General features: G+C 28.3%; 1 protein-coding gene across 8 annotated transcripts in view; it reads left to right on the forward strand.

Annotated features, from left to right (window-relative positions):
- The window catches only part of LOC145259827 (putative protein phosphatase 2C T23F11.1), a 338,384-nt gene extending 312,091 nt beyond the window's left edge, over positions 1–26,293 (forward strand). For all 8 annotated transcript variants that reach the window (XM_080117697.1, XM_080117681.1, XM_080117664.1 and 5 more), the window contains 2 exons: positions 3,670–3,815; positions 10,539–26,293. In XM_080117697.1, coding sequence (XP_079973823.1) covers positions 3,670–3,815; positions 10,539–10,742 — 350 coding nt within the window. In that variant the 3' untranslated portion in view covers positions 10,743–26,293. The remainder of the gene's footprint in view (positions 1–3,669; positions 3,816–10,538) is intronic.
- Positions 26,294–27,933: the final 1,640 nt, after the last annotated feature.

Genomic DNA, 27,933 nt, shown 5'->3' on the forward strand with positions numbered 1-27,933 from the left:
ATGTACCTGTGGCAAAACAAAAATATATCCCAAAAATCGAATAAATTTTTTTCATTTTTAAATAAAAAAATCAAATTTTATGAGTAAGACAAGGTTGACTGTCTTGTCCGCAATTTTAAATCTAAAAAAAAAAAAAAAAAAAAAAATTAAATAACAATGGGAGATAACACAATAATTTGAACTTCTGAGAATTATGTTCTAATGCCTAAGAATTCCTATTATCACTTAAAAATGATTTTCTTTATAAAAATAAAACTACTTGATGAATTTATGTGATTTTTGGAATATGGTATTTTCGTTTCACCATGGATACATGTGTACATCATACAAATTTTTCTTTATTTTTGCTTTTTAATATATGAGGAATTCTGGACAAGAACTCAATTATGTTGAACATAAAAAACATTTACAATTTTCATAAAGAATAAAATAAGATTCTTAATTGATTGATAATCTTGATTACAATCAACTTAAGACAAACAATTCTTTGTATTTAAAATAGTCATTCAGTTGTGTATTTTGTTTGGTTGTTTCTTGCTCGGATTGTTTAAGGTCATTATATAAGCAATATGATCAATTGAATAGAATTCACTATTTTACCTATGTATGCAGGTTAATTGTCGCTTCATGCCTTTTCCAATTCTATTAATGTTAATGATGAGATGATTCCCATATTTTCCCTAATTCCAATTCAGTTACCGATTTTGTTCTAAATTCTTGATTCTGATACGATTTCTGATTCTTTTAAGACCTCTAAATATTTAGTTATAGAAATTTATTTTCAGATTATCATAAAAACCTATGTAATACGTGAAAACATGAATACATTTATGGAGTTCAATTTGTAGATTTTAACTTTATTGGTAGTTTAAATAAATACATCTTTATCACTTTATTATTAGTTCCGCAATAAAAAATTAAGTTTCAAACAACAAAAAAAACCCAAAATAATAATTTTTTGCTTTGGAAAATAAGCACTAATTTTTCCAATTTTGATTCTCTTAACAAGTTTTGATTTATTCATCCCAGCACTAATTAATGGATAAATGAATACATCTGATAGAATTTGAATCTGGCATAGTTGAGTCCATAATCAGCGATTGCATTCGTTATGTTAAAAATGCTCCCCCACTCCTACCCTCCAGGAAAAAATAGCTATCTACTTTGAGTCTTTAATTAGCAATACACATGGCCGATAAAACGCTTTGGATAATCACAGATTTCAAGGGGTTTCTGCTAAAATAGTCATATTTTAAAAATCAAAGCACTTTAAATCTTCAAAATACCACCGTTTTGTTCTGAAATGAATATGCTTTCAAATGAATTAGTAAAGAATAACATACATTATATATTTTTAGAGTTTTAAGCAAATAAAGTGATACAAATGAGAACATCATAAAACAGCATTTTCAGTAAGATTTTGTAACGACCCCCCCCCATTCCTCCCTCTCTGATTTGTAAACACTTGTACCGTGTTTCTGTTGAGAATTTTTTAATGAAATTTGGAAATTAGCCAAAAGAGATGTCATTTTTAATAATTTCGAGTGTCTGAAATCCATTTGATGACTCGTTTTTTTGTTGTGTTACAAAAAAGATTTCAAAATGATGAGTATGGAAAATTTTGAAAAAATAATTTTCTTCGGGCACTCACTATTAAATAAAACAATCTTTTTACTATGTTTATTCGTTAAAAAGATGATTGAACAATGTTTTCTCTAGTGGTACGTAGCAATTCAAAAACATAATATCTGAAAAAAATCATTATGAATTTGAATAAAGACTTCTGTAGTATTAGTAATAGCAGCAGCAGCAGCGATAGCATGGCATAAACAGACGTTTTGTTTTTGTTGTTCATTTTTATTCCAGATTGATTTTTTTTTTTTTTAATTGAAAATCTGGTTATAAAAAAATTTCTTGCATGTTTAGTTAGATCTATTTTGTTATCAACCATACAAATATTTAAAAAAAATTGGGTAGTAGTAAATTTTAAAATATTTGAACAAGCGAAGATGTGAAATACGATTGTTTTGGTTCGTGTATACGAACGATCGGTACACACTTCTCATTTTCGTTCTTTAAAAAATCTTTTCAGTGAATTATTATCGAATGGAAACTAATCTACCCAATTATTAAAACTAAAATAAAATTAAAAAAAAATAATCAATATTTAAATATTTGTAGGAGGTGCTCAGTTAAAAAATAAAAACGGTAGAAAAAGACATGAAATGTAATTAAAAATCAAAATAACATTAATTCAAAATTTTTAACAATTTGTCAGCTTTAGCAAAAACTTGTCTCTTTTTTTATATTTAAATAGGCGAGGCAAACATACTTGATATTTTTCCAAGCAATATGTTAGAGGGACGTCACTTTTTTTAAATAACATTTATTTTTGTCTGTTTGTCATAATTCTTGTAAAGTTTCACAATAAGTATCAAACACCCTCTTAAGCAAAAAAAAACAAACAAAAAACTCGCTTAATTCTATGTCTAATCCTAGGTATGAGTGGCAAGCCTTCTCCTAAAACCTTTAACCTTAACAATAACGCTAAGTACAAGTGGCAGAGCTCCCCACTAAACAAACTTCCTCTGTGAGCTCATATAAGCGTTAAAAAAAATAAGCATAAAAAATATTCAAAGAAAAGTGCACATGATTAATCTCCCATAAAAAAAAATAAATTGGTCAACTGTCCTAAAACGCTACGATCATCTTGAAATGGTGAATTATTTTACATTTATGTGAAACCAACCCAGACTCTAAATTCTAAAATTGTTTTTGTTATGTTTCTATCAAGTCTTCAGGATGTTAGCACATAATTTTCCTTAGCCCTATCATTAACCCAAGTCAGAGTGGCAACCTCCCCACCTTCTCATAATTACACAAAGACCCTCTTAAAATTATGCATAATCGCCTTTTAGAAAACAAACAAATCATAGGAAAAAGGGTGGGGGGTAACTGCCCTAAAATGCTCGAATGATTCAAAATGGGAAATAATTTTACATTAAATTCTAAAATAATTTTTGTTTATCTTTTATTAAAGTTTTTCAAGTTATTCACATGCAATTGTCTATAAAGGTAGAATCACATATTTTGGAGAGGTGGTCAGATGAGGAGGGGTAACAGAAAGTATTAATTGACAATAATACCAAAGAAATATTTCAATATATTCATTTTTAACCAATCCTAGATTTTGATTTCAGTTTTTGGCACATAAAATGCATTACAGTTCAACTTTAAGTTCTCTAACTTCTTTTCTTTTTTAATGAATGCATGGCATTTTTAAGCAATCGCAGCATATTTATGTGCATTTACTGCAGATTATTTGGAAACCATTAATTTCTGGAGATTTTCAGTAGCATATTCAGATTCCTTGTACAAAAATACACTTATATGGCAAATTTCATTGCTTAGTCTTGTGTTTTAACAAAGATATAGCATTTTTACTGAAAAAGTAGTACAAAAAATGTGACAAAACGCATATGGTCTTAAAGAGGGGAAAATATCCAAACACGCAGGGCATAAAAATAGTCATAACTTCCTTGATTTTAATTGGATTTAAAAAATTAAAAAGATTCTTTCTTAGCTTATCAAGCTCTTTCTATAGATACCAATGTTGAAATATTTTAAGCCATTTAAAACTTTTCATGTGTATTGCTACTTTTTCTACAGCATTCCCAGATGTTGTTGAGAAAGAAATCAGCCCTGACTATGAATTTGTGATATTAGCTTGTGATGGAATCTGGGATGTCTTGGAAAATGAAGATGTGGTGAAATTTGTAAGAGCTCGAATCGCTCAGAGGATGCAACCAGAATTGGTAAGTTTCATTCAGTCTTTCTCATTAAAAAATACAAAAACTTTATCTTCAATTATCTTTTGCCTGGTTTATGCTTAAAGAAAATGAGACTGAAGATAGTACAGGTATTGAGATATTGTTCGAGACAAATAGAAGTTAGGAAACAGATTCAGCTATAATTCTCAGGTCAACTTGATTACCTTTTGTAAGGAGTGTTCTAAAGAAGGTGTAATTGTGAGATGAACGTTAAGAGACAGGTGAGAATATCAGAACTGATTGCTGAGTTTGAGAATTTTCCATCTCCTGAGAAAAATAAATTGCATGTGATTGAAGAAGGTCTGGTTAGAGTTGGAGGAATCAGATAATGAAATGATTGACATGTTTATAGTACATAAGGCTCAAAGAATCCTATTGCATACAGCATTATTGCACTGTGTATGAAATGTGATAAGAAATTGCACTAGTTTTTGACTTTTGAGATGAGGATTGATAATTCATATTATTTGAATTATTCAGACTATTATTCTCATTTTAAGTGTTATTTTCACAACGTTTTGGTCAATGTAAATTCCGGCCTTCTTCAAGTATATACCTGTCGGAACAAGAGCATGCGACCTCCATGGATTAAATAAAGGGTTCCATTTGAAATTCTGTGCAGATTCTAGAGTTCTACAAGACACACCCAAAAAAGGTCTTGAGGTTGCATTGACCGAAACATTGTGCGAATACCACTCAAGACGAGAACAGTTTAAATAATCCAAATAATAAAAACTTGAATAGGTTGGCCATCAGTGTGAAGTCATTATCACAGAAGTATATCTGTTGATGGTCTACTGTAGGTCTAGGTGGGTAGCTATCTTGAAAGAAATCCAGGTGGAGACGGCAGGTATCACTGAAGAAGGTAAGGGTCTGTTCAAACAGTAGTATGGCATCTAAGCATGATGGAATATCAGCTGCTACTTTATTATAATAAATGCCATTGCTGGAAAATGAGTATGACTTATTGAACTGATGTTCTGGTATAAAGTCATTTGGATCTGGAGTCCAGAGAGACATTGTTGCTAAAATCTCTCACAAGTTATATTGGAAGTATTCCAGGATTGTACCGGTAAAGTGAAATGAAAAGTATATTATGAGTTCTGTTTGGATCAGAGAGAAGGCGTGAGGGGGTGGGAGGTGATGACGTATGTATGGTCCCTATTTATTTGCCCCTCCATTAGGGCAATGTTAGACACAAGGTTAGTTTTAATGTGGGTAAAATAGGATAAAAAAATAAAAATTGCCTCAATCTAGAAGGATTTATCTTAGAACTGTACACTCCAGATACTACACTTTGTTTTTAACCAAATATTAAATAATGTGTATTTATGTGCCACAACACATGTTGAACATGAAACAAGTGTTGGGTTGTTCAAGTGATGAAGTGGGCTTTCAAAGTTGGTTTTGGAATTCAAATTGAATCAATGTAGATACTGCAAAGATAAATGTTCCTGTTACTCATATCATTCTTATATAGAGATGCTTAGGGGAGACATGTATCTAGGGGATCAGGGGGACACGTAAAACATGAAAGAAAAATAAAGAATTTTTTTTGTTTTGAACAACAAAATGGGAAGGATTTGCAGAATTGATGGATAGGAAAGAAAAACCAAAATGGATCAGGTGACTTTCCTATGATCTTTGATTTACAGACATTGTGAGGAGGGGAAATGGTAAAGTAAGGGAGGAGGAAGACAAAAAAGTGACCACATAATGTAAATTGTTTTTTTCCATTTATCAATTTTTTTTTTTTCTTTTTTGGTATCGATTCTTCAAAACATTCCCTAATTAATGGCATATTAGCAATATTGGGTTCACTAAAAGAAAATTATCAATTTATTTTTCCAAAATTTAAAAGAAGTGTTTTTCATAAAAATAATGAAAAAATATATTTTTTTTTGCTTATATGAAAGAATAATTAACATATTCAACGAATTTCACACTTCAAAACACAATGTAGAAAAAATTAAACACATTCAAAACTCGGATTCTAAATATTAAAATCTGATATGTGCACAGTTGTTTATTTTTTGTTGTTTTATCTGCAATTCTTCCCCACAATATATTTTGTTTAGTTTCGGCTGGTTATTTTAAGCATATTTCTAACCACAAATAAAGAAAGAGGGTTTTGTAGGCATATATCTCAATTATGAAAACGAGTACACCGTTATAAATTTATTTTCTTCACTTAATCGGTGAAAATTTTGTATTGATTGGATAATTACTTGATTTTTTTTTAAAGAGTGACTCTGTCAAAATATACTTACTCCCTCCTTCTGTTTTGGGCATGCCTAATAGTATCCCATACTGAAAAAAAAAAAGTTTTTTTTTAATCTGTGTCTATTTCATCATAAAAAAAATTTCAAATGAATATCTCCAAATTTATATAAACTTTACTAAACCAGATATATAAATCTATTGCCTCAAAGATGAATAAATAAATACTTGAATAGAAATAGGTTAGTATGAAAGTCAATTTTTAAAAGCCGCCCAGCACATTCGAAGCCTATAAAATGGATAGTGGTGGTGGTGGTGGTGGTGAACAGAAAAAATGACAGCTATATTTACTTATGCTAGAATGAGTTGTAGTATTATAAACATATTATTCCATATTTCAAACTATATATATAAAATTATCCTTTTAATAGTGTTGAGCTTTTCTTATCTTGGTAAGCTTTGTTTTGTTATAGCTTTACTCTTTGATAACATAATTATATTATACTAGCAGGACCAGTTAACCGGCGTGGCCTGGTGGAAGCATACTCCTCCCCCTTGTAAAAAGTTTAAATACGGCTGTTGTTGATATTGCCCAATCCCCAACCTTCTCATGTTAAGAACGACTTTTGATATTGCCCAATCCCCAACCTTCTCATGTTAAGAACGACTCATGATAAGAATGGCTTTCGGAATGGACACCCCCAACCTACCCCTGTTAAGAACGGTTTTCGGAATAGACACCCCGTTTTGTGGGGAGCAGATTGTTAAAATATCTGGCTCAACTTTAATTTTGATAATCGTTGTCATGATCCCCACATACAAATCCTATGAACTAACCTTTAATTTTTGTGTTCAGTGTCGGTTGGAAAAAATGTAAATGTTGGGTACATATGTACTTTTTGTTACCGTGCTAAAATAATGTTATTATTTTGAAAGCCATTCTAAACATGATAAAGGAGGATGTTTTGTAAGTAATCTGTGCTTCTATCTTAAAATTTAATAGTCACATGATTACAGGTTCAGTAATAATGTTATTAAATTTGTGCTGTGAAGTCTTTATAATATATATTGTATCAAAATGTAGAAAAAACTTATGTTTACATCAAGCGAATATCCGTGTTGACCTTTAAGATCCACTTTTAGTTATAGAGTGTTATAGAAAAATAAAAGGGTAAAAAAAAAAGAAATAAAGAAAAGGGAAAGTCGGTAACTACATTGCCCGAAAACTATTAAATATTAGTCTTTTTATAATGCATATAGGTCACAAATACATAGGTAAATGAAATTTTTTTTTTTTTTTAATAATTTCACAACTGTAGGTTCTATAAGATAACTTTGTGCTTAATCATGTTGATTTAACCCAATGGTATTTTTTAAAAGAAATTAAAAAAAAAAGATATTGCTTAATATTCGAAAAACTACCTATTTGCGTACAATGATAATGCAGTATTTTTTATTTAAACGCAAACAGGTCACAAATAACATAGGTAAACGATAATGTTTTATTTTATTCGGAAAACTACTTATACGCAGACAATTTATATGCGATCTTTTTTAAAACACAAGTGGGTCACTAATAACGAATATAAACGGTAATTTTTATTTTAATGATTTCCAACTATTTTTTAAAATAATTTTGTGCTTAAAATGCAAATACGTCCCAAATATCGTAGATAAACCAAAATTTTATTTTTGTAAAAATAATTTTGCCACTGTATTTTCTATAAAATAAATTTGGGCTGATCATAGGAAAACCAAAATGTTGAAAAAAATAATTTCGCTACTGTATTTTCTATAAAATCGTTTTGTGCTTATACACGTAGATTAGCCCCCCCCCCATGTCATCTTTGTAAAAAATAGTCATAAAAAAATAATAATGCCCCCCCCCCAATAATTGATTAATAATGAAAAAATAACTACTTATTTGCGAATCATTGCAATGTGGTATTTGTTGTAAACATATTATTTCTCCTTTAAAATTATAAGAAATTTGGTGTATAAGATTTATAATAAGTGTCGCTCTCTCTCTCTCTCTCTATATATATATATATATATATATATAGGTATCGGTCTATCTGCCTTTCAGCCTGCCTCCCTATAAATCTATCTTATACTGTCCGTGTATGTGTTTACAAAACCTGTTTGCCCGCTGGTATCGCAAACCTTGAATATCATGATTACGTCTTTGTTTTAATTTGCATAAAACAAAGTTTAAATGACAACAGTAGAAGTTAATTAATATAGTGTGAAAACAGAAAAGTAACCGATTGTTTAGCATCCATGTTTTTTTTAACAGCTAATGTGTTCATTTATTCAATAAGGTATCTATTCTCGAATAAGTGGATTGAGAGGTAGCAACCAATGAGAAGGGATGGAAATGTATGAGGGAGAAATCATTATTTTGTGTAAAGGAAATGAGAAGTTAATGCTTTGTATAGGAGTTTATAATCCACTTAAGGATGACTGGAGGAGATAGTAAGAATGTGTATATATTTTCCGGGTGTAGACTGGTGGCAGGGAGAGGACTATAGAAAGAGAGGGAAAAAATAAGAATTACTTCCTCTGTAGATGATGGCAATCTTCATGATGCCTCTCTTAGGATGCAATATAGGGTTTTAATATAGCGAATAAATGTGTCTATGACGGCGGTCAAAAGTTAGAGAAGATGGCTGATAATAGTTTAGACATAATAAATATGTATGTGGCATCTGTTCTTGCAAACCTACAGTAATTTTGTCTAGAGGGGAAAAACTATGCCTCTTTTATATATATATATATATATATATAATAAAAAAAAACAGACAAAAATGGTAATTTTGGGTTATCAAGTTTTCTTTAGATGTGGACATCATATCACTTCAACTTACTGTTAACTTTGCATTTAGCATTAATTTTAAGAGCCCAGAAAATTTTTAATTGCAGTTAATTAAAAAATACCCCCCTCCTTAAAAAAAAAAAAAAAAAAAAAATGGCTTCTAGTCCAGACCTCCCTATATTAAAAACCCAAGAAAAATCTGATGTATGTACCTGTGACAAAACGAATATATCATATTGTAGCAATCACATAGTAATTTTATTTTTAAATAAGAAAACCAAAATTTATGAATAAGAAACTGTGTTGTCATTTTGAAAACGATCTAAAAATACAAAACAAACAGAGATAACTTAAGTCAAGCTTGCGAGGTTTATGTTGTAATATGAACTATGAATTATCATAACGCACTTAAAAATGATTTTCTTCATAAAACTAAAAACTTGATTATTTTATGTTATTTTTGGAATATATTTTCGTTTCGCCATCATGCAGATTTATTTTTGTTTTTTAATATTGGGAGAATTCTGAGCAAGAAACTAATTTTATATGCTACAAACGAATATGCATGAATTTAGAAAAAGTTTATTTATTTTTGGAAGAGTATTTCCATTTTACCTATCATATTAAAAAAAAGTAGTAAATATAAAGAAATACTGTTTATATTAACACATAAAAACCAATTATGTGATTAAAATATTTGATCAATCTTTAAACCTAAAATAATTTTTTACAGACAGTGTTTTTATTAACTTTAATTTTTCTCAATAAAAAAAATGCTACTACAATTGTACTTGTTTTGGCACTAATCTTAAAATGGTTAGGTTGACTCCATCCAGATAATTTTCCATATCTCAACGAATGCTGACCAGGTGTGATTGTCCACTGCAGTAAGAGTTACAGGTGTCAGCCAATCATAATTCAAGCAGTGAACCCTATAGAGACGAGGACTCAGAATCAGCTCAGCATCATGTTTCACGGTTCTGATCAAGGTTTCCAACTGACCTCTTCATAGTTTTGTTTTTTTTTCAACCCTGAGCAAGAGCTGAATCCGTGACTTTTTGGATGAAAGCATTGTGTGATGACAAACTGACCAAACAACAGAAATGTCTCAAGAGGATTGGATTTAAACATTTTTATTTTTTTTTTGTTTTTTTTTGTTTCATAATAAATTTTTAAAGATGCATCATGATTTCCTCTTTCTAATAATTTGTCATTAAACAAAGAAAAATGCCAGTTTATATTTTTCTCTGGTTCTAATGTTACCAGAGTTTGTGCAGTTCTAAAAGGTCCATCTTCCCAGACTTTGGCTTCTCACTCTTTGCAAAGGTGTATAGCTAATCACCTGAGGCGCCTCTACAAGGGAATGCCAACGAGACTGCCTAGACATTTTTTTGCAGGGCAAAGTGCTCTTCTAGAGTGCTGACTTTTCAAACCCCACTTCCCTGATCTTGAGTCATATCTTCCTGTCATGGGAAAGAGACAAAACATCCAGTAAGTTTGGAATTCTTTTAAATAATCAAAGTAGAAATTTCTTCAATTTGTATATCTTAATATTTCACTTCAATAATAAATAAATAAAAACAGAATTTAAAGTGTTAGTTTAAAAAAGTATAAAAATAAATTATGAAATGACTTGTTTAAATTGACTGCATTAATTTTTGTTTTATTTTCAGATTTGTGAAGAATTAATGACTGCTTGTTTGGCTCCAGATTGTAATATGGGTGGACTGGGATGTGACAATATGACAGTGGTGCTGGTGTGTTTCTTGCATGGCGGAACCTATGAAGAGTTAGCCAAGAAGTGTAGCCGACCAGCATCCCACACCATAAGTGCTCTTCACAATGACAATTCATTAAACTGTTTAGATTTGAAATAATCTCCTGCAGCAAAGTAGTTTGTTGTTGTTGTTTAAGTATTGAATTCCTACTCCTCTACAGACTGCGACTTTTTCCACACAGAAACGCAGAGAGATTTTTATGTTATTTATTTATGGTTCTTTTTTGTTATTGTTGAAGGTTAGGGAGAGAATGTGTTTATTGCGGTTCTGTAATTACCAGACTGTAGTAGAATCACTGTACGACAAATGCTGGAGAAAATTACTTGAAGACATGATTGTTAGAAGTTGTGTCTGTGCAAACACAATGCAAAATTAACTTCTGGAGATCTTTTGAAACTTCCTGTTTTGTGAATGGTCTCTTTAATTGATTCTCATTCCATTTAAGGCTCTTAATTTATTATGCTACTTTATTCAAATTTATTAGCTCACCTTTTAGTCTCTCTATCCATTATCTATTTGAACGTTTGTTGGACTATTTAGATTATTGTTCTTATCTTTATTATTATAGCGTTTCGGCTGATATTAGCTTCAATCTTCATGTTTTGAACTCTGAAATTTTGAAGAAAACTTTTACATGGACCTGTGACTTAATGGATAAAGTGCTAAGTAATAATCAGTTCTAAGTTATCAATTTCTGGAAGTTGATGGTTTAATCTTCAATACAGGCTATACTAAAAATATAATTAAGAATTAAGACTTCTACCCGGTCATGGCTGATGAAACAAAGTGCAGTCTACTCTCATAGATTAAATAACGGGTTCTATTTAAAAATTCTGTACAGATTCCAGAGTGTGATAAGATGTAACCAAAGGTCAAAGGTTACATTGTCCAAAAATATGAGAATAACATTCAAGATGAGAACAGTAGTCCAAATAAAACAAATTATCAATCCTCATCTTCAAAATTCTTAAACATAAATACTTGGTGATTGGATCAGTTTGAAGGAATATTCATCTTTTAGTCTTTCATATTTTCATTCCATATTAATTGAGATGTTTTAAACTATAATTTATTTACAATTATTTTTCTACTTAGCGATTTATTAGAGAAGTAATCTTTTTTTATTTTGAGTGTGTTTTTGTAAAGTAATAAAAATATTTATCCTGTTATAATTTTAAATCAGAAAGAACATATTTAGTGCCTCAAAAACTACAAGTGTTAATTTAGTCATAAATCTCTATATTCCAATGTCTATATTTAGCTTTTTCCATAAAAACCATAAATATAAAAAAAAAAAAATTTGATTAAGATTTCAGATGTTGTGTGTTTGGGGAAAACTAAGATTCAATTAGAAATGTAGATCATCTTGTGCATATATGTGCTTAAACTAAACTAATTTCAAATCTTTCAGATAAAAAAAACGTTTAGAACTTTGAAATGTATCTTGGTGGTAGAAGTATTAGTGAAAATCTGAATTAGTGAATAAATCTAGTTTTTGCAACTTAAAAAGTTGTGTTGGAAGGAAAAAAAGTATAAAATTTGAATTTTTCTTTTTACACAAAAGAATTTTTATTTATTTGTCTCTCTCTTTAAACTTTGTAATGTGTTCCAATTTCCTTAAGAATAAAAAGTAAATAGTTATAAAACCATAAGCATTACTCATTCTAGCTCTTCACAATAAGACTATCAACTAACTTTCAAATAGTGTTGAAGGTAAAACTTGAATTTCTTAGATTATGGTAAATAGGGGATTATATTTATATTTTGTGTATGAAATTGTAGATTGATAAACGATTTAAGAGTTTGAATATATTCCTTTGAGGTCTGCTTTCTAGTTGGGAATATACTATATTAAAACATTCATCCCAATATTTATTTACATGTATTTGTTTAACTAGCAAAGGGAAACCATTTTAGTGAGTTGTCTCCCCTCATAGTAATCACCCGTCTGAATTTAAAACAGGTTGTTTTAAGCAAATAACATTAACAAAATCAGTTACTTCATCATCAAATAAATTTTAGCGAAGATAATAATCAATTTGTACTTTGGTTTATTTTATTATTTACTGGGACTCAACTCTTCTTAAAATTGCCTTTAGTTTTTGTGATCTGTTAAGTGTAGACTTATTCAAAACATGAGAGAGTATGTCATTCACAAAAACAAAACTGCATAGATCTGCTAGCACTGAAAACTTTGCCCATGACTGGATTTCCTACTCTTGTCTTTCATGTGATTTGCATAAAAGAACTAATACCAACTAATGTCCCTATTTAATTACTGGTGTAAGATAGGGGGTTAAGTTTCTCAAAGAGAAGCACTCTTGATCTGGATATTCAAAGAATTCTCCAAAATATCCAATCCTGATGCATAAACTATTGAAATATATCTGCAAAATAATTACAGGTCTTTAAGTGCAACTTCTATAAATGATTCTTATTTAAAAGTGTGTTTTAAACAAATCTTAAGATGTAACTTTAAAAATATAGCATTAACATTACAATGTAATAAAGTCATGCAAAATTGAAAGTTACTGAAATATTCTGGAAATAAGGGGGGGGAAAGGAATGTAGGGGTTCAGTGGCAAATACTAAATGAGTTCTGTATAAGTAGATAAATTAATTACACAAATGGTGGTACAATCATAAGATATGTGATATATATAGGGAGTAAGCTACACAGGAACGTGCTACTATTAAGTTCTACTTTCATATTGAGTCCCATTTAAGTAAATACTAAAAATATATGTAAGTGCAATATATATTATTTTATAATATGTATATATGCAGGAAATAGTAATGTCTCTCTCTCTCTCTCTCTCTCTCTCTCTCTCTCTCTCTCTCTCTCTCTCTATAACATAATTAAATAAAAGGCACCGAATGTATAAGTGTATATCTTTGCATTCTGTGGAAAAATAATGATGTTTAGTTGTGAAAATGAAACCAAGAAAATAAAGTTGTCTGAATAAAAAAACTGATTGGAGATTTGTCAGTTTAAATTTCTATGCATTTTAATTGATCTTAATACTAATGTAATTATTTAAAGATGTCTGCATGTCTGGAATAAATATTTAATATATTTTTAACTGAAAAACAAATCTCAAAGCAATATATTCAAGCTCTTAAATCAGTTATCAATCTAAAATTGCATGTACTAAATCCTCTTCTCCTATACTTATGATCTAAGAGATTCAAGTTGTGTTGAAAAGATGGTTTCATAAAGGAAGAAAACGATTTGATCGGCAGAGTTGTATTTTTGCTGAGTACTGCAGTTCTGGTCACAGATAAATGGAAGCTATGTCTGGAGAGGAAAAAAGAAATATAAAAAATTTATGAAAAATGTCTTTTCTGTTTTGCTGTCTGTGTTATATAAAAAGAACAATATTTTTTTCCACGTCATTCGTTCTTTAGTTGCAGCCAAATTCCTTGCTCTGTTGCTAAATAGAAAAAATATCAAGTTTTTGTCACAACTGCTGGCCAAAATAAGGAATGGTTTGAAGAAAAAGGAAATACGTGTGAAATTTAGCCATTGACTTTTTTTTTTTCAATTTGTACATTGCAATGTTCAACTTTTTTTTTTTTCTTTTTTTTTTTTATTAAGTGTGTCTCTGTTTGTATGGGGGGATTAAAAAGAAGCAAACCCAAAACTTGTCTTTTTGTTGTTTTTAAAACCACATTTTCTTTTGTTGTTGTTATGATTTTATTTTATTTATTCATTTAAAATGCAGTCAATATTTTGGCATTTCATATTATAGAATTTTTTTATTTTTATTTTGTAAACAGTATTACTCCATTTTGAAAAAAATTATCTTATTAGGCTGTGGAAAACAAAATGCTGTCAAATGCCTTTTGGAAGACAGTTTTTGAATATTCAATAAAGAAAATAAAACATAAAAATACAAATATTTCCTTGATTGAAGCACATTTTCCACATTGCAACATTTATGACCATTTGGGCTAGATAAAATGTGCTGGAGATTAACACTTTTGCAATTCATGTAAACTTTAATTTTTGAGTTTTATTGTTCAATGATTAACATGATTCCAAATAAAGAATTGATATAATATTAAATAAATGCATTGAGAAAGTTCAACCAACCATTCAAATGCTGCTTGGCTCTTTCTCTTCCTGAAATCATTGAACAGTAGAAAGTTGATAATAACAAGAGCATAAGTCAATCATGAAACTGCATACTTTAATCTGACAATGTAAAATCGGGCCAAAGTCTTATCTGGGCTTTACTTCTCCATATTGTCTGAAGTATTCTCAAAGTTGTGCTATAAACATTGATAACTCAAAAACTATTTTAGTCAGGCTAAAAGTTTGCATGGTGGTTACCATTATCAAAGCATCATACATCAAATTTGGAAAAATGAGTTGAAATTAGTAAATTTTTGAAGGTGAAGGCCATAAAATGCAGCATTTAATTGGCTACAATATGGGCCCAGTAGTGAATCTCTATTATGAACAGAACCAAAGTTATCCCCCAAAATTCTGACTTTAATCTTTTTCATGACCTTGACATAGATATTCCCAAAGTAATTGAGTCATAAGTTAGATCATGACTAATATTTTGATAAAGTTTTTCGATGATTGGTCAAGCGATGTGGATTCCAGACTGTACACAAATCAATAGACATAACTGAAAATATAACCTCCTTTGCAGAGGTAACTAACCACAAGAGAATGTTCAGATATCTAAACTTTTATTGGTTTTTCCACTTAAACTGCCAAGTTGCTGTCTTAATTTGAAAAAGACTTCAATAATATTGTTTGACATGTTGGCTTCAGAAAAAAGTTATTTTATTTGAAATGGATAATTACTTTTGGTTTATTCCATTTGCTAGCAACCGTTGCCAGAATTTTTTACTAAACTGTGGTTCCCTAATGGTAACTGAGTCAGTCTTTCTGCCTATATACTTTTTTAGTTTTTACTTAAAAAGAAAGAGGAAGTTATTCAACTTTTTAAGAATAGTCTTTCATATCTCCATTCAGTCTTGCTTATTTACATCTAATCTGTTGGGCAACATTTTTTTCCTACGATTCAGAGTGATGTATTGAACAAGTTTTTATTGAGATTAGTTTGTTTTACTATGCTGAAATTGCAATAAACCAACATTTAATATCAATATTTGCTGGGATGTTTCTTTTAAATAGGTTAACAGCTTTGTATTTTATTTGAAACAAGCTTCCCAAGTTTCAAGAATATTATGCTATCAATCATTTCTATTATTTATCTTAACTATGGCACTCAAGAATTTACAATTTCATTAATCCTTATCCTCCAGTGGCTTTTGGCTTTGGTAAGTGGGGACTCATTAGTATATAAAAAATTTCTCTTCAACATAGTGCAAATTGTGACTACTGAAACTGAAATCTAAATTTAAAATCCTGGTTGATTCCAGTTTAATCTTCTCTTGTATTAAATATTTAAGAAAATGGGTAGATGGTTAGTGTTATAACAAACTGAGATAGTCATGAATAATTTTGATGAAATGGACTTGCTATTGTGCCAAATAATGCTGAATTCAGAAAGAAAATTCTGATCAACTTTCAAATGAAATTTGACAGTTGAGCATTCTGCTTGAATTTTTGTCGCTCATCAGCTAATGAATATTATTTTTTCTTGAAATTGATTTTCAATAAGTAAAATCTATAAGGTGTTTTTTTTTTTTTTTTTTTTTTTAAATATTACCATTTGTAAGAAATGAGAAAATTGCTGATTGAGTGATTATTATTTTAATTCATATCAAGTGTAAAATCTACTTGTAAGAGATTTGCAGGTGATGTGATGATTTCCAACAAACGGAAAATAGTGGGCTAGACATGCTGGATTTAAATTCCATCTGAATTCTTAGTGATATACTTGCACGAATACCTCCTGCTCGGTGTTATGGTAGACTAGTCTCTCAACCCTCGGTAGCATCAACTTGTCTAGAAGAGAAAATATAAAAACTAAAAAAAAGCACCGAACCCTGAAACTGGGACTTGTATTTACTTGATGAAAAAACTTGCAACATAAATTACCATACTATGTTGTGAATTATGTATATTCATGCGCAGTATTCGAATAACTGGTATATATAATCTAAAGACAAATGAATGTAGTAGGTTTTTGTTTGAATGTAATTGCAGAATGCTATAGTTTTTGTTTTTATTATTTACTGTATCTCCACTATGTTGACATTATTTAAAATCATTTAGTCCCTTCCATCTTGGTTTAAAATGATGATTTCACTTTTTTTTTTATTCTGGCATTTGGTTCGATGCAAGCAGATTGAAATAAGACATTTAATAAAGCATCAGCAAAAATATTGTAAATTCTGATTTGCTTTATGATGATGAAAAATATTTTGATGCACAGTTTTGTTTAGATTGCAAACAAAATAACTTTGGAAAAATTAAAACATTGAACATTTTATTTTTGCCCTTTTTCTTTTTTTTTCATAAGAAAAATACAAATAAATTATGAAATTTGCATAGAATATTTTATTGGTTGATGTTTTTTTTTATTCCAAAGTTATTCTTTTTTAACTGAGCAAATAGTAATGCATTTTTCTTTTAGGAAAATACAAAATACTTTAATATAGTTTTCACATAATTATTAAAATGTAATAAAATTTTTAAAAATAGAATATTTTTCATGCTTGTGTAGTATAATCGGATTTTGAAAAATGCATTTTATGTAAAAAAAAAATCTTTTTCTACGTGTCATCAAAATGCAAAAATTCTCAATCATGAAAAATGATAGAGTAGAAGATTTTTATAACTATTTTTTACAAAAAAAAAAAAAAAAGGATATTAGCAGTTTGCCATTTTCTATTTTGAAATGGTGGATTATAATTTTGTCAAAATCTAAGACTACAGTTACCTCTCCTATAATTTTAAGAACTATTCAACATTTGCAAATATGATAAAACTCTACAATTCGATAAATTTAATTTTTACTTATGATTATTTTTCTACTTTTACATTTTTCATAAGTTTTGGAATACTAATTTCAACATGACATTAAGTATGTAATAGTAATTTTATCTAAAATGCGTTTTTTGGAATCCCATTATACTGCACGAGCACCATATTTAAAACAATAAAATTTATCTACTAAGTTTTATTTTATTTTTTATTTATTTTTTTTAACTATATTAAAACCTAAAACTAACCCCTTTCCCTAAGTCATTTTATAAAATTGTGTAAACACTTTAATTTTAAATAAAACTGATTTTTCTAACCCTATAATTATTTTCTATGCTTCAAATGATGATAAAACTTGTGTTGATGTTTTATTGCTGTACCAAGTTTACAGAAAAGCAACATCATGCAACAATCTCTTTATTACTTTATCATTTCAAGAAGAAATAAAGCTTAGAATTTCTAGTGGGAGTTCAGAATACAATCTACATTTAAAGAAACAAAACAATAAAAATACAGAAATCTTTGATGTATGTAACATCATAGATCGAAAATGTCATATTCTAAAAATCACCTGAATTGATCAAGTATTTTTTTAAACTAAGAAATTAATTTTTTTATGATTTTTAGCAATTAGTAGTAAATCATAGCCATTAAAGGCTGATTTTTCTATCTATTTCTGGAGAGGTTATTAAGGGAGAGGCAACCAGTAATGTATTTTATTTTTTTCTGAGTGCTACACTCTCTCTCCTAGCTTCCTCATAAAATTTGATTTTCTGATTTAAAAAAAACCCTACTTGATCAATTTATGATTTTTGGAATATAACTGTTTCTTTCTGTAATGGGTATGTATTTTTGTTTCAGAATGTAGGTTACATTCTGAACTTTTATTGAATTTCTTTACACTTTTTTTCATAACATTAAATTAAAAAATTTAGATATAACATTTAAAATGTTTTGTAAATTGATAAAGAATATAGTGAAAAAAGATTGATTGCAAGTATTTTCTTTCAAATATTATGAAATCACCAGTCCTGTTCAAGGGAGGTAACTTTTGTTTGCTATATGCCGTTGCTCTTGATGAAAACACCTCAAACATTGTCAAGAATTCACACCATTTAACACTTATATATTCCAACATAACCGCTAGGTTTGTGTGCATATCTACATATATATTATCATAAATATTAAAACTAATATCGTCATTAAACCGTTAGATTTAAACTATTCATTGAATTTTTTTTATTGGTTCAGGTCTTTTTATGTATTAAATAATATTGGTCTTAGTCAACATTTTATTTTTCTCATTTAATTCTAACTATCTTAAAACAAATTCACTAAATTACAACTTATTGGGTGTTCATCGATTTCTTTGGGCTCATGAATATAGTTTTTCTTGAAAAATATATTTTTTACATAGAATACATTTTCTTACATTTGATAAATATATGATGCCTTTTGAACAGAGTTCAACAATTTTTCTTTGAACAGAAATATAATTAATGTAATTTTGGCATAAATTTTCTAAATGAGACAGAAAATAAATTTTTTAAATTTCATTGCAAAAACTGGTCTTAAATTGTTAATCACACATTTTTAACTCATCTCCAGGTGAAAAAATACAAAAACCTCAATTTTGATGATTCATAAAAAAAATGTATATACAATTTTCTCTAAGTTTTTTTAATTCTAAATAATAAATTACAAGTATTCTAAATGTGTCATTGCAGCATTTTAAGATTGAAAATATCTCAAAGTAGAAACAACTAAGTTTCATGAGGTTGTTGATAGTGATAAATAAAAAGAGCAAAATATTATTTTATTCAATTTAGGTTAAAAAAAAAATTATGACAATTTACTGTTTCAGTCTCTTTTTAGTCTGAAACAGTAGATTTATTGTCACAACTAATAATAATTTTGTTTGCCTAAATTGAATAAAATATATAATTGTTATCAAAGAGTAAATCTTTAACAAATCAAAACTTATTAAGATAAAAGTTCTTATTTTTTATTTTATTATTGTCTCTTCTTCAATGATCCCTATTATTTCATAATGGTCATTAAAATTTTCTTTTGTGCTATTACCTACATATATATACTATCCTTCTGATTTACCCTTATAGGTTGTACCGACTTTTAATTACTATTTACCATATTATCCTATTCCTTCATTCTCATTTCATATCTAAATTTCATTAAGTCAGTTTTTCTATATTTACATTTTGTATAATGCTGCCCCTTCTCCTCTTCTGATGAGAAGTATTTACTTTCGAAATGCCATGGCCTAAAGAGTATTTTCTTAATTTTCCCCTTAACTTTTCCTTATTGTTCTGATGATAAAATAAAGTTATATATAACTTTTATTCCTCATCTTTCATTTACCTTACCATTAAAAATTTATTTTTCAGCTTAATTGTAGAGTGTGTGTATGTGTGTGTGTGTGTGTATATATATATATATATATATATATAATGATTTATACGTCTTTCACTATAATCTGTATGCTTATAAACAAATACCATTTTTGTTTTTTTGTATTATTTAGAATATTCAGACTACTGTCCTTATCTTTGGTGTTATTCGGACAACATTTTGGTCAATGTTGTCTTCAACCTCCTTCAGGTGTCCCTTGTTGAACAGGGAGTGTGCATGGAATTTCGAATGGAACCCTTTATTTAGCCATGAGGGTAGCATGCTTTCATTCTGTCAGCCATGACTGGGTAGAAGTCCTAATTAATTTGCAATTGTATTTTAAGTGCCATGTTCACTGAAGATTAAACCTCCAGAAGAATAACTTCAAGTTGAATTTTATCCATTCTTCCATCGGGTTTGTGGATTGCTGTTAGAAATTCTATGCAGATTCCTATGTGCAACAAGATACACCTAAAGAATGGTGGAGATTACATTGACAGAAACACTGTTAAAATAACAATCAAGATGAGAACAGGAGTTTGAATAAAACATAGTATGAATGATCAATCCTCATCTAGAAAATCCAGGAACATTTTTTTTTATTTATTTATTTTTTTATTTGATAAAACTGAATAAGCAATGAAATTGATTATTTTATGCTAAAATCTTTATAACATGAGATTGGTAACATTTCACTTCTCTTTTTATATAATCGACTAATGCTATTTACTCGACATTGTTGGTGTGGGGAAATTATTGGTCGAAAGATTTTTAGATAAAATAATTTCAAATATCATCATGCTTAGAATTTTTTCCTTGAAATAAAAGTTTAAAATGCATAGTGGTGTTCTTAAAAAATTAGTAAAATAGTTGTTGACGCTATTTTTTTAAACATTTCTATAAAATGGCAAATGGCTTTAATGAATCCAAGCAATTCCTTTTTTTTTTCTTTTTGTTTTTTAAAGACTTTTCTTCGTTATAAAATCTTTAAAATATCAAAAGTAATTATTGACATGTTTAATTCATTTTTAAATACGTTCTTTGTTGAAATATTCCTCATTTATTTCTTAACATTCTATTCTAATATATTTCAGATATTTCTTATTAATCTAACTGACCTTTATTGACCCTAGATGGAATCAAACGAAAATATCAAATGAGTCGTTAGTTTCTATTAAAAATATGACTCTAAAAACTTTAATGTTCTGACAAACATTAACATAGATATATAATTTTTTATTCCAATTATCATAATCATAAATTAATATATTGGCAAATTTTTATATTTAGTTTTTCTATAAGCATCTTACACATGTTTCATTGTGCATATAGCCGATGCTGCCGTTATACAAATCATCAGATAGAGGAAAATGTGATAGACAGTCACACATAAATTGAAATAAAAAGAAAAAAAATGCTTCAAGGAAGTAGGATATATATTGCATTCCTTTCAATGTCTACTGGCAGCTTTTTCAATGTTCAACACTTAATCTAAAAACACACACATTTGTTTTGTTCATCTTTTAGCACTTATGTAGGTTCAGTAACAGAATAATCTCACACTTAAAGAAATTCTCTTTTACTTTTTAAGAGAACAAATGAACCATAATTGAGTTTTGCTTGTAGTTCTAAGAAATTATTTTTTAAGAATCGACAGTTTAAAGTCATGAAAATTAGTTTTAAATCTTTGAGTTTCATAGCAAATAAATGAAATGTTATTTTGATTTATTAATAAATTAGTGCACTCCATCAAAAAATGATGGGAAAAAGATGTTTTGCCAGTTTTATACTCACTGTTTATCTCAATATAACACTAAAATATTGATATAAAACCATAGAAATAAGTCAGTAATTTAATTTATTTATATATAAATTACTTATGATTACCTAAAGAAAAAAAATTCCACCATTGAATTTTATTATAGAGTGAAAAATTTCTTTCAAGTGGGGTAAAGCTGACTTGCTATTTGTTTTCCTACTTCTCCTCATAAATTGAAATTGGTTTCATCCGGCTAGAAAAGGCACATTATTTACTTGCTAACTTTTGCATGACAACAAATCACTACACATGTTTCTATGTATAAAAATAAGTACCTATTGCTTTCTGGCTATGAGGTTCACTTTGAGTCCTGGTAAGACATGGAAATGTTGAAATGTCGATCAATCTGTGTAAACTTCTTACAATGTTTATACAATTTTATTTATAAGCTCTACACATGTATTTATCACCTTTTGAAAAAAAAAAAATATTGGATTTGGTTCATGTTAATAATATACTTGAATTTAATCAACAAATAAATACGTATGTTTATGCATATAAGGACATGTCGATCTTTATTATAGAGTAGATTACTGAACAATTTTTTTCATGTTTACTTTGTGGATGTGCAAAATTGGTTATTTTTACTGAAAGTTTCTTTCTGACTAGTCTTTTCTTTGAAATGATTCTTTTTCAAAATGGTTTAATTTTTATTAAATACAAAAAAATTGTACTTTTTAATCTTTATTTTAAAACCTTTTTATTTTAAGAATAGTTTTATATAATACAAATATTTTTAAAGTTTACATAAAAATAGTGTTTATTTTGAAATTTAAAAATTAAAAAAAAAATTTGAACTAAAAACTAAAAAAAATCTATTTTGATTGTAACAGTTTCTTAAAAATAAAACCATTCTGAAAAAGAATCAATCTAAAGTAAACACTAGTTTTTTTATGTAGACTTTTAAAATTAAACTGAAATTTACATATTAATCAGAAGAAACTTTTTCTTGGCATAACACTGGCTAAACTTGACAAATTTTCACTAAGCAGAAGTTGAAAAGAAACTATTTTGGTAAAAATAATCGCAAAATTTGAAAGTAATTTTGGAGCTTTTAATAGAACATAATTTCTGACTAGAACCAAACATTTTAAAGTAAAATTCAATATTATGATTTATTTGTGCTTTTAAACCAAACATCATTGAACTTTTATGCATATTTCCATAAACATCATTAACTAGAAATAACATTGTATATAAAAGAATGAAGAGAATATTTCCTATTCATAAACAATATGAAGATTTCATCCAAACATTGATCTTATACTTATTTTTTTTTTTTTATAGATTTGCATTCAAATCATTAAATTTTAATCTCGTTTTCATAAATTCTTTGATATTTCCACAATTGTTAAACAGAAAATTCTAATAAAACATTTTTTATATAAAAAAAAAGCAAAGCAAAGTCTGCATTTTTTGTTTGTGAAATCATAAATGTATGCATATTGAGATCAATTTTATTACAGTAAACATATTGGTATAATAATAAATTTGAAAACAATCGATTTTATTTATTATTTATTTATTTAGTTATTCATTTCAGATCTTGTTGAAGAACTGTTTTTTAATGCTTGATAGCTGTAATGAGATATGCGTGGAGAAACAGTTTCTTCAACAAGACCAAAAAAAATTTGCTATGCTGTAAGGTCTCGACAATAATAAAAAAAAAAATAGCTGCATCATCCTGAGTAAGGCTCATGGAGCCGAAAATATGGGTTAAAAAATCATTTATTTAAAAATAATCTTGCATTATATTATGTGTTCTTAATGTATTTTCATATAAATATATACCTTTCTCTGATAATTCATAAATGAAAATAACTATCACATTGAATTTTCATGACTTGAAAGGATCAACTAAATTGAAAGCGCAGTTGTATGTAAATGAATGAAATTATTTTCATTTTTATTAAAACAACATATTTTTACTTGAATCTCTTATCATTTTTTTTTTAATTTCTATAAAACATATTTGAAAATCTTTTATCCACCAAATTTTCTATTCTCTTTTAAACAATGTCCAAAAAATTATTTTTATAATCTAATAAATAATTGTATTAAAAAATATTCTTTTGAAATGGCCAATTATAGAATTCTGGTCAAAGATATCTTTCTTCAGCCAAGTGCATTATTCAATTTATTTAATCTTTCTTCTGAATTAATAAATTCAAGTTTTATTTTTTCATTCATTACGCATATATTACCAGCAAAACGGTTCACTGTTAAATCAATACAGCATAGTCTTTTAAACAACCGAAATGCGAGTTGTATACTTAATTTGCATGATTATTTTTAAAACAGTTTATAGTAACGTTTGATGTTATTCATTTTTAAATTTATTACCCTATTACCCATGTATATGCAATAGTTTCATCAATATTAATAGGAATTAATTAAAATGATTTACTAATGAAAAAAAAAAATGAATCCATTGCCAAAACTGTTCTAAAATTACATTAATTTTCAAGGGATGTAATTCAAATGAAAACTTTTAAAAATTACAACAAACTTGGTTCTTGTCCAGAATTCTCCCTATATTAAAAAAAAAAAAAAATAAGAAAAATCTGTATGATGTACATATTCGTGACAAAATGAAAATATCATACTCCAAAAATCACATAAATTGATCAAGTAGTTTTATTTTTATAAAGAAAATCATATTCAAACGATTAATGGAAATTTGTAAGTGTTACAACATAAATCTTGCAAGTTTTTAATTATTGCTTACCTTGTCTTTTGAAACATTTTTTTTTCAAAATGGCAGGAAAGACAGTCACTCCATAGATACTCATAAATTTTGATTTTCTTATTTAAAAATAAAACTACTTGATCCATTTATGTGGTTTTTGGAACACAATTTCTTTTTTTTTTTTTTTTTTTTTTTTTTTGCCACAGCTACATATACAGATTTTTCTTTATTTTTGTTTTTAATATAGCAGGTATTATTGACAAGTCATAAATTTTGATTAAAGATGCAGAGTTCGATTAATAGCTGCGAGATGGTTTTATTTTATTTGTTTGTAATTCATAAAACTGACAAGATTTTTTTTTTTATTTAGCTTCTCGAATTCTAAAACTGGCTACATCCTACAAATATGCATTTGTCTGTTGGATTCCAAAGTGTTGTACTTAATGTATTTGTTAAACCTTTTTTTTCTTAACTATTCTGACAGAATGTTTGAATATTGCAATATGTTTTTAGAGTTTGTGATAATCCTAACCTGATTATTTTTGGCAATACAGGTGATGGAAGCTTTAAAGTATGTCTAGATATTTTAGCTATGTCGTTTTATATCCTGTGTGTACTCTGTGTGCTTCATACATCTGTCTCTTGATAAAATATGTTTTGTGTTTTTTACTTATTGATAAAATATTTCTGGTAGCTGAAATTTTTTTTTTTTTTTTTTTTTTTTTTTTCAGACCTTTTTTTTATGCTGAGAATATATATTTTATTTACATTTTAATTATGAAAATGTCATTTTTTATATTGAATTGTTGGCACTTTTTACTTTAGGGTAGTAATTTGTCATATCCAAGAAAATAACTTATTTCAACTTAATTTTTTTTATTTTCGGCAGTGGATTTTTATTCACACAAACGAAGATGTTATTGGTTATAGAAATTAATAATAATAATAATGTTAAACCTATTTTCTTGTACCAGTAAGAAATATGTGGGTAGTCAGAATTAAAGGTTTAACTGTAGTATTTTTCCGTGTGCACTGAAACTAATGGAAAAGTCGTCTACGTTTAATAAGCCAATAAAAAAAATATTTTTTATTTCCATTTCAAAACAAATGAAATAAAATCTTTTAAAGTTAATTGTTAATATAAATGTGCGTGTGTATGTTGGAAAGATTCATCCAAATTGAGAATCGTAAAAATCAGATTTATTTGGAGCATCGGAATCTGAAAAAAACTTGTGTCTATTTTCCAATTCCAAAAACTATTTTTTAATTGTTTTTTTTTAAACTTAATTTTCCATTATATAATAAATTGATAAGTTATCTCCCTTGATATGACAAATTGGCTGCCATTTAAAAGTAAGTAAAAAAAAAAAAAAAAAAGAAAAAAGGTGGGGGCAAATTGTCTGTCAAAGTTTCCTTGGGTTTACAATAAACCTACACTATTATAAGCTGCTGTCTGTAAGAGCACCTCCCAAAAACACTACTATTATAGAACTATATGATGACACTTTTTTTTTTTTTGTCACAAAACTTTGATTGCTATGAAAATGAAGCTAAAGGAGGTTAACAATGAGTGTAAACACACTTCAAGGGAGAAAACATTAAAGTTGGTTAACTTTCTTGAAAATTCACAGTCATGGCTGATATGAAACTATTGTCGTCTAAAAGAAGGGGAAAAATGGCCTTTCCTGTTTTGCGAATTCCTTGAAAATATTTTTAAAACAAAAAAAAATTCAAATGACAATGTATTATATCCATGTATATTCGAAATAAAAATCGTTAAGATATTTTGAAAAAATTAATTAAAAAAAATGAAGCTAATATTTTTGACAGTTTTGTTGTCATTGCATCGTTGGTTCTTTTTCTTTCATTCTTGGCAAAAAAATCACTTCATTGTAAAAGTGCAATATAGTTAACAGTTAATAAATCGTAAAAAAATAAATAAATAAAAAACCAAACCGAAAACAAAATAAATATAAATAAATTTTACCATATGCATTAACATTTACTTTTCTACTGACCTGCATACTTTTAACATTCTGTAACAATTAAACATTTTTCTTTTTACTTCAAAATTAGATTTAATTCCAAAGTCTTTTTGATACTAGAAAAGAAATGTCTTCTTGTTGCTTTGTTGTTGTTGTTGTTGGTGTATTTTCAAAAAATGTCTTACTCTACCACTAACTCTAAGTCCGAGTAGTATTTCCTTTTCCAATTAAGGTTAATAGTAGGGTAAATCCTTTACTTTTTTCTTTTTCAGGAATGAAGCCACATTCTTAAATAGTTAAGCTATAAGCAGCCATTTTGTTTTTTTGTGTATGGAACAAAATTTTTGAAAAAAAAAAAAAAAAAAAAAAAAAAAAAATCAAACTGGAAAACCGTTTCACAAGATAAAAAGTATAGAGATCGGTAGAAAATAAAATATTAATTTTTGGTAAAGGTTATTTGTTGTATTTTTTTTTTATTCTTAACTATACTGCACTTTTATCCACTTTACCATTATCTATTTGGTAAGAATATTTTTTTTGTTGTTTTTCATACTTCTTCTGAAATTGTGAACCACCACTATAATTTTTTTTTCTTTTCCGAACTTTACTATTTATGTGCTGGCCCATGACAAGCATTTGTTTATTTTTGTTTGTGAAACCATCATTAAAAGATTGCAATATAGGGCCAACTTTATCCGTGTTTTGTCTATTGTCGTTTCACCCCCAAACAAGGCACAGAGCCACTTATTCATGAGGGGTTGCTATTTGGAACCGGATTTGCAGGGATACTATTTATGGAGTTTGGCAGCAAGGTGTCTGTTCACATTACATTTGAATTTCTGCATGTCAGTAAAGTCAGGGAAGCAGGGGCCTGGGAGGGAATTCCAAAGTGCAGTAGTTCAAGGGGAAAAAGCTATTCGAGTAGAAGACTTTACAGCAGCTAGAGACCCCTACAATGTATGGTGGGATTTTGCTGCTTGTTGGGTTTGTCTGGGATATTCTCGTCGAGTGGGTATTAGTGCTTGGAGTTCGTCAGAGCACTTCCCATTGAAATAATTGTAAAACAAGTACAAAGATGCCACGTTTCAGCAATGGGACAGGTTGGAGTTTAGTTGATAGTGCAAGACCTATTAGGTTGGCGAACCTTGTCTAGGAGTGAGAGACTAGTGGCAGATACACCAGCGCAGATGTGACCAGGTGTAAGTAACCTTTTAGCATGGTAGAGAGAGCCCACCTTCCTAAAGTGGAGTTGGAGGCAAAACGTTGGTCAAGCAGATTTGCCTTTTCAGTTGTTGTGCAAACAATCTCAAGGTTGTTGGATAGTGGGGGAATTGCTGATTGCCCATTATTTACTACATTGTTATAAATTTTCGAGAAATAACGAGTTCTTAAATGTGTATTCTGATGATTTTAAAATGCCTTCACTTGGCTGCGGCTATTTCTCGCTTATAATTATTTTTAGCTGCGCCAAACTT

Source organism: Euprymna scolopes, chromosome 3, assembly GCF_053919585.1.
Source record: "Euprymna scolopes isolate OS-2025 chromosome 3, ASM5391958v1, whole genome shotgun sequence".
NCBI lineage: Eukaryota > Metazoa > Mollusca > Cephalopoda > Sepiida > Sepiolidae > Euprymna > Euprymna scolopes.